This window comes from Corylus avellana, chromosome 11 (assembly GCF_965113065.1).
Source record: "Corylus avellana chromosome 11, dhCorAvel1.hap1.2, whole genome shotgun sequence".
Classification (NCBI taxonomy): Eukaryota; Viridiplantae; Streptophyta; class Magnoliopsida; order Fagales; family Betulaceae; genus Corylus; species Corylus avellana.
In genome coordinates, this window is record NC_142500.1 from 2,716,821 (window position 1) to 2,724,841 (window position 8,021).

Here is an 8,021-nt window from a genome sequence, read left to right on the forward strand (position 1 = left end):
AAACAACCATCGGTGATCCCACCGTCCAATATTCACAAAATTGAATTTCAAAAGGTTGGGAGAGAGAGGGAGCAGAGACGAACAACAAAAGGTCCCTTTGCTCCTCTCTTCTTCTTCTTCTTCTTCGTTCCATCCATTGCTTTCTCTTAAGGTCCCAAACTGTGTCTCTCTCTTTGAAATTTTTTGAATTTTTACAATTTTTTGAATTCCTCTCTCTGTGTGCGAATCGAAGCCCTCTCAATTTCGGTCACTATTCGCTGAACTTCAGCGTTTTCAGCTGCGAAATCGTTTATTTTTCTGTATTTGAATTTATCTCGGTGGCTTACGATTTGGTTTTGGATCTGAAAGTATCTGAATTTGAGGAATTTTGGTGATTATTTGGGAGTTATCAGCGGATTGAGTTATTGAAAAGAGAAAAAGGAATTTTGATTGAGTTTTCTAATTTTGAATTTGATGGGAGAGGGTGAGGGAAGCGATATCCCTCTGAAGAAGGCTCAATCGGACGGCGCAGCGGCCTTGGCGTCGACGGAGGCTCCAGCGACGAAGAAGCTCGCGAGGCAGCTGGATTTCACAGGCTTCGGTGGCGGCGGTGGGTGCTCCGGAAGTGTGGCCCTGCCGGAGCACCCACAGCCACAATTACAGTCGCAGTCGCAGTCACAGCCACAGCCACAGCCGCAGCCGCAGATGGTTGCGGCCACGGTGACAGTGGCACCAGCGCAGCCGAAGCCGGTTGCAATGGCGATTCCGGTGCCGCCGCCGCCGCATACGTCTCATCCGCCAGTGAGGGTTGTGTAAGTTTGTTCAATTCTGGTTTTTTTCAGTTACAAAATTTCGATTTTTGTTTGGGCGATTGGTTTGTTGAGAATAAAACTTGATTAGTTTGAATGATTTGGTCTTTTGGAGGAGTGCTTGTGGTTCGTTGAGAAGGAATTTTTGTTTGATTTGGAAGCTTTGGCTGTTGGGGAGTGAAGTGTGTGTTATTGTATTTGTTGGTTTACTGAGAAAGTTCCTTATCCCATGGATTTTGTTTGAAAGATTTGCTTTTGACGTGTGAAGTTGCTATGTTTCTGGAAATTTTGAGGGCCCTGATTGGCATCCTGGCTATTGAAGTTACAGTGGTTTCTTTATATGGAACTCTTATTCAAATTTGGTTACTTTGTTTGTTGCTTTCGTAGATCGTTTTAGTTATTTAATTCCTATATTTATAGAGCCGTGGAAAGATTCATTTCTTGCCACTACCATATTTTTTAGTCCTTTTAATCTCCAAAAACTCAGCAATTTCTTTCTCACCCAATCCATCTTCATATTATAGCGTCGAAAAGGTGTAGCAGGAACTTTTGGGTTTATTCATTTTGTTCATGTATTTGTCTGATAAATAATAAATATTATTATAATTCCTTCAAGCACAATTTCTACCCTGTTATCTCTGCATGAATTCTCCATGTTATAGATATATTCTATAATGGTGTATTAGGTTATCTATGCCACATCTATGAAATTGAACTTTGTTGCTTTTTATTTGTTTATTTACTCTTTTTTGTCCCTGTGCCTTGGTAAAAGTTCCTTAAGCTAATCAGCCCGTGTTGTAACGCTTCTCCCAACCCCAAACCCCACTGAAAGTGGGATTGGCATTGATATGCCTTTAGATCTTAAATTTTATGCATATAGTAAAGACACATTTGCTTCAAAACTTGAAGTTTATGGAAGCAGTTGTACGTACACGAATACTTTGCCAATATGGCACATGATAGAAGCTCAAGATGTATCTATTAATTTTGGTGTAACCCTACCCCCTTCTTTCTGCAGAAAACCAGATTCACCAAAATCAAGACCAAGATCCAATTCCGAAGTCAAAGATGCTACTCCAAAGAAGCAAAAACAATGCAATTGTAAACACTCACGATGCTTAAAGTTGTAAGTACATGACCTCTTTATGCTCTCCTGGTATAAGATGGTGTGTTGTTCTACACTTGAATTACTATGCTTGTATAAAGACAGGCACACATTATTTATAAGTATACACAAGCACGCATGCTCGCACGCTCACCCACTCTGATGTATGTATTTGCCCAAATATATAAACGCATATTTTTATCTATTTATTTATAAACTTTATAATTATACCATTTAATATGGTGCTGTGGTCCCACTCACTTCTTTTACCATTTTATTCTAGGTTCCATAACAAGAGCTGGCAACCTTTTGCCAGAATATTCTTTATGAACCAAAAAGGCAGAAAAATTATTCATTTCTTAATTCATTGTTTCTTCTTTTAGCTAAGGAGCTACATATTTACATGCAATCTTTGAGTTCTGATCAAGGAGATAAATCCAAATGGTAGCTAGTAGTTGGGTACTCTCTGAATAGTACATAGCATGTTGTAGAATTCTATGAGAATGATATGTGTCGTCTTCCATTCTCCTCTGTGTGTGTGTTGCGATTGTGTGTATTTGCTTTGCAATTTTCAATTGATTTTTCAATATGCACTGGTTGATAAATCGGCGTAATTGATAATGGTAAAAATTGGTTGGGTTGGGGTAGGCTGAAGGCAAATGCAATCTCAACCCAAGGGTATAAATGGTAACAGGATTACGCAACTAATGAATCAAAAAATTCTTCTCATACTTGATAAAAAAAAAAAGTGATTGTGTAAGTGCAGATTAACATTTGGTTTGTACCATAATTACACATACTGCAAATGCCCTTGTGGTACTGCAACTTTTGTTGAACTATTGACTGGCTTTTCTTCGTTCAAACTATGTTTTTCCTTCGACAAATTTCTCATCAGCATCTGCAACGCTTATTCCATAAGTCCATAACCTAGGCTTACTGAAGCATTCAAATACATGAGGCTTGATCCTATGTGCCTTATATCAGATTTATTGGACAAAAAATTGGGTCACATTCACATTGTACTTATATGTGCCTTCATGTGTGTTTGATTAACTTAACACATTGTATGAGGAAACCCTGTAAGTCCATAACCTAGACTTACTGAAGCATTCAAATACACGAGGCTTGATCCTATGCTTCTATTGGCGTAAAGACAAACTATGTTGTGCCTCTAAGTAACTTTTGTTCCTGCTAACATTCTCAATTATCTTGCAGCAATTTCGTTTTGGTATAAATTGTATGCCACTTAATATTTCTTATGAGATATTTTTACTGATGTGAAGCTCGTTTTGTCAATCAGGTATTGTGAGTGTTTTGCATCTGGAATATACTGTGATGGGTGCAACTGTGTAAATTGTTATAACAACGTTGAGAATGAAGCTGCTAGGCGAGAAGCTGTAGAAGCTACTTTAGAGCGTAATCCAAATGCATTCAGGCCAAAAATTGCCAGCAGCCCACATGCATTGCGGGATAGTAGGGTATGTTCATCTAATAATGCTACATTTTGAATTTTATTTACCAGGTGCTGAGGTAATCTTTCAGTTTTTAGTATAGGCACAACATGTAAGAGGTTTTAGTATTTTAGCTATCTTGTTATTAATGCTGCTACCAATGTTTCTTGGGGGTTCCCTTTTACATGTTTCTAGCCATTGTGGCATCTTTGTTACTGTCAATGATGGATCTATTTCTGAGACACCATTCTAGATATCTATTCTAGCTTTTATTGTTGTTCATATGGGAACGTTGTGCTAAAACTTTGTGACATCAGGAAGGAATTTACGGTATTGCTTATAGTTTCCTGGTATGTGCGTAAGATGATTACTAAGAATTGGTGGATAGAGAATGTTGGAATATTAATGATTAAATTTACAATTTTTTATAAGTTTAAACTTTTGGGATAAGTAGTGATTTAACATGGTATCAAAATAGAGGTTCTGAGTTTGAACACTACTCTATAGTTACCCTCAATTTCAGTTAAATATTTCATGTAATAAGCTTCACTTATTGAGGTAGAGTTTGAGCTCACATATGAGGGAGAGTGTTAAAATATTAATTAAATGATTAAATTCATAATTTCTTAACATTTCTTAAAATTTCTTAAGTTTTTGAAATAAGTGGTGACTTAATAGTGAATTATTATTATTATGTTACTTATTGCACTCCACCTTTATGTGCATGTTTTAGCTTTTTTTTTTTTTTTTTTTTTGGGCTGTGTGTGCGTGTTTGTGGTCTTTTTTTTTTGAATTATATATAATTAGAATATTTTGTAAGAAAAAATGCAAAATCAACCTCTTTGGTTACACCAATTTGTAATAAGCTCCATATGGTATAAAAATTTGCCAAGACCTCAATGTGGTAAGCAAAAACACAAATAGGTCCATGCACCCAACTTTTGTCCAAATTTTTTATGGAAATTGCCAAATGCCATGCCAACACCAATTATATTATGACACGTCACCTACAATAAAAATTAAAAAAATTAAAGTAATATAAGTATAAAATAAAAAAATAAAAAAATAAAAACGGGAGGAGGTGGCTCAACGATCCTCTCCGTTTTTTTTTTAAAAATAAATATTTATATATTTATATTTTTCATTGGTGATGAAATGTGTCATAATATGATTGATATTGAAGTGGCATTTGATGGTATCTGTAAAAATATTTAGACGGAAGTTGGGTGCAATGATCTATTTGTTATTTTTGCTTACCACAGTGAGTTCTCAACAAATTTTTATATCATAAAGAGCTTATTGCAAATCAGTGTAACTATAAGGATTAATTTTGCATTTTTCCCTTTTTTGTATAATGCCATTGTGAACATATCAACATAGAAAAAAGAAAACAACATGTTCTCAACTAATAAATTGAAATGTTTACCTTATTAATACACTTATTGAACTTTTCACTATTAGTATACTTTTAAACATTGTTCCTTGACAAACATTTGATGTTGTTTTGAATTATATGCAGGAGGAGGCTGGGGAAGTTTTAATATTGGGAAAGCACAATAAGGGATGCCATTGCAAAAAGTCTGGGTGCCTCAAAAAGTACTGCGAGTGCTTTCAAGCCAACATTCTCTGCTCTGAAAATTGTAAATGCATAGACTGCAAGAATTTTGAGGGTAGTGAAGAGAGACAGGCTCTATTCCACGGAGATCAAGGCAACAACATAGCATATATTCAACAGGCAGCGAATGCTGCCATAACTGGAGCTATTGGATCCTCTGGCTATGCATCCCCTCCGATGTCAAAGAAAAGAAGAAGTGCTGACCTCTTCTTTTCTTCAGCAGCTAAGGATCCATCCATTCACCGGCTTGGGCAATTTCAACAGGTAAACTTGATCTTGGCATATTTGAAGAGGAGTATATTTTGAGTGGTTAATGGCTAAAAAGGGAGAACATCAGTGAATAATTATTGCTATTCAAATTCTGGCTTCCAATAAAATCACTTGACCATATCTGTGTTTTTAATATGGATTTTGAGAGTTATGTTTTAGTCAAGAAAAGACGTGACTGAAGTTATTAATGATCGTCTCTGCATTGGTAGGGAATGGCTGCTGTCTCTTTAGTACGTGGAATCTTGTAATTTTTGATTATTTACTACCACTGAACTTCCTCTCATTTTGACGCTTGGGTACTACCTTCAGAATTCATGATAGTATACTTAAGTTTTTGTTTCTATGTTTATCAGGCAAATCATCTCAAAGCTTCTGCACCCTCCTCTTCCTTGTCCTCCGTCCCAGGTGCTCGTGTTGGTGGCAATGCAGCACTAGGCCCTTCAAAATTTACGTACAGGTAAAAATGGTTGTATTCAGGAAGATGTCATTAACCTGCTTGGTTACAATACTAACTTGTATATGATTGTTTAAGGTCTCTCTTAGCAGACATCATCCAACCGCAGGATGTGAGGGAGCTTTGTTCGGTTTTGGTTGTCCTAGCAGGAGAAGCTGCCAGAACAATTACAGGTATATCGTGATTTGTGTGTAAGAAGTTCGTATTACTGGCTGGGTACAATGGTATCTAAATTTTCATTACTGGGGAGTTGTGAGGTGCATTTAGAGGTTTTATAGGATATTTTTTAATTGATTCTAGAATATATGATGAACTTGATTAATATGTCCAGAGCAAACAAATGAAACAGAAAAGCAAGCCGAAGATCAGACAGAAACTTCCCATGCTTCTTCAACTCAAGAAAGGTTTCAAACCCGGAAGGAACCTGATGTTGAGAAAGCTGTGGCTGATGACTGTTCAAGTGCAACCCAGACCGATAAAATTGGTGCCGAAGATTCCAGTTCAGATGGCGCTGATGTGCCAAAAGGAAGGCCAATGTCTCCTGGAACTTTAGCGTTGATGTGTGATGAAGTAGATGCGATGTTCATGAGATCTGCTTCGTCTGATGGGTTGATGGGTCATGGTAACACGTCTTCACAGTTGCCTGATGGACAAGGCATGACAGAGGTCTTTACAGAGCAGGAAAGGACTGTTCTGACAAAGCTTCGAGACTGTCTTAATAGGCTCATTACTTTTGGAGAAATAAAAGGCAAGTTAATCTCCCTCTAAGTTTGATTAGTAGTTGCATGAAAAGTAGCCATATCAATTTTTTGAAACGAATAAACCATTGTTTGGGACAACAAAAAGCTTTAACGACAGAGTCAAGAAATAACCCACAGAAAATATGGAGGGTGAGGTCGTGGGTTCATGTCCCACCGGGTGCGTGTGTAACTTATCAATGATTTTTTTTTTTTTTTTTTTTTTGCATGGTTTAGTATTGAGAATAAATGGCATCCTCTTCCATGACACATTTACAGAGACAAACTGTTCATCATTAGCCAGAAGTGAATTGGGCGGTCAAAAAGACCTACTGAGTAATGGTGCTGCCAATGCCAATGTGAAAACTGAAGCAGGGCATCAACAAGGAGCAGTTAAAAATGGTATTTCAAAAACTGTTGTTCCACCTACGGCCAAAACATCTGCTCAGATGGTCACTCCAGCAGTTGCTGACCTCCTTCCAAAAGTTCCACTCCTCCCCGAAAATGGCGATAGCAAACAGAAGACGGAAAAGGAGATGTAGAAAGATTTTAACACAGAAATTGGCCCAAGGTATTCCCCTGCATCTCCAAAATACTACACCATTGTGGGATTTTCTTGAATGCAGTGTGAACATGGTATGGGGCCTCATTGCTAGAGCTGACAGGGATCTAATCTGATGTTTTCCTTTTCTTTTCTTTTCTTTTTTTTTTTTCTTTTCTATTATTATTTTTCTACGCCGTTAATATATTTCTAAATTAATTTCCAGTTTCAACCATAGTTTGAGCAGAAAATGGTGTAATATGCTGCACCTTGTAATTGCATAAGATATGATTTAGATTATTAAATGCTGGTGACAATATAGCTTGTATTGTTAGGCGCTAGGAATTTTTTCAACTATTCACATCTCTAGAGAAACAAAGAGCAGTTTGATAATTTATGGTGGAATACGTTTCTTAGAATATCTTCAAGACTAATTTGTTTTATGTTTACAACTGATATTTGTTCTTTAATTAGACAGTTGATGTGAATAAATGAAGGCAAGAAATAAAATTGGGACCGTTGACTTCAACTTGCTTCCCCGGGAACCCAAACGTATTGCCGTTGTCGAGGACTTGAGCATCAATCGAATTGGAAAAATGGCACTATTCGCTGAAGGAGAAATATATAGAAATATAAATGGTTTCGTTTTTAAGTTCTCGACTGCTTTATCTAAAAAATGGTGGAAATTGGTTCATAAGGGTTAGTTAAAGTTGAAGTTTTTTTGTTTGGAAAACTACGCTTATCTTCTCAAATTGACACCTGATTTGCATTTGTCTAACAAGCTATAAAAAAAGTGCCACTCAATTGTACACAACTCCTTTAGTTCTCCCCTCTATCAGCAGTCTGTTAATTTTGACAAAAAATGTGTCACGTGATTGAAATTCTCCATTGTACACTTGCATTAAATAAACAATTAAAGAGGAGATAAAAAAAAAACACACCTTGGCTGGTCAACCTCCTCACTAGTGGAAAGGGGACAACCCAACAACCAAGTCGTGGCCGGTCTTCACGGCTCTATGGCCAGAGAGATCCACAGTCTGGTTGTGTGTCCTCCAAGACT

The 8,021-nt window shown here is 37.0% G+C and overlaps 1 protein-coding gene across 4 annotated transcripts; it reads left to right on the forward strand.

The window, feature by feature from the left end:
* The first annotated feature begins 77 nt into the window (after positions 1-77).
* On the forward strand, positions 78-7,851 carry LOC132166419 (Tesmin/TSO1-like CXC domain-containing protein). Of its 4 annotated transcripts, none has more exons than XM_059577222.2 (10): positions 78-791; positions 1,807-1,914; positions 3,194-3,371; positions 4,864-5,223; positions 5,439-5,459; positions 5,583-5,686; positions 5,762-5,856; positions 6,015-6,431; positions 6,700-6,991; positions 7,436-7,851. In XM_059577222.2, exons 1-9 carry the CDS (start codon positions 454-456, stop codon positions 6,960-6,962), a joined length of 1,884 nt encoding a protein of 627 aa, XP_059433205.2. In that variant the 5' UTR covers positions 78-453; the 3' UTR covers positions 6,963-6,991; positions 7,436-7,851. The 4 variants fall into 4 exon arrangements, with proteins under 4 accessions (XP_059433205.2, XP_059433206.2, XP_059433204.2 ...); XM_059577223.2 differs by having other exon boundaries at positions 7,440-7,851; XM_059577221.2 differs by lacking the exon at positions 7,436-7,851 and having other exon boundaries at positions 6,700-7,382.
* Positions 7,852-8,021: the final 170 nt, after the last annotated feature.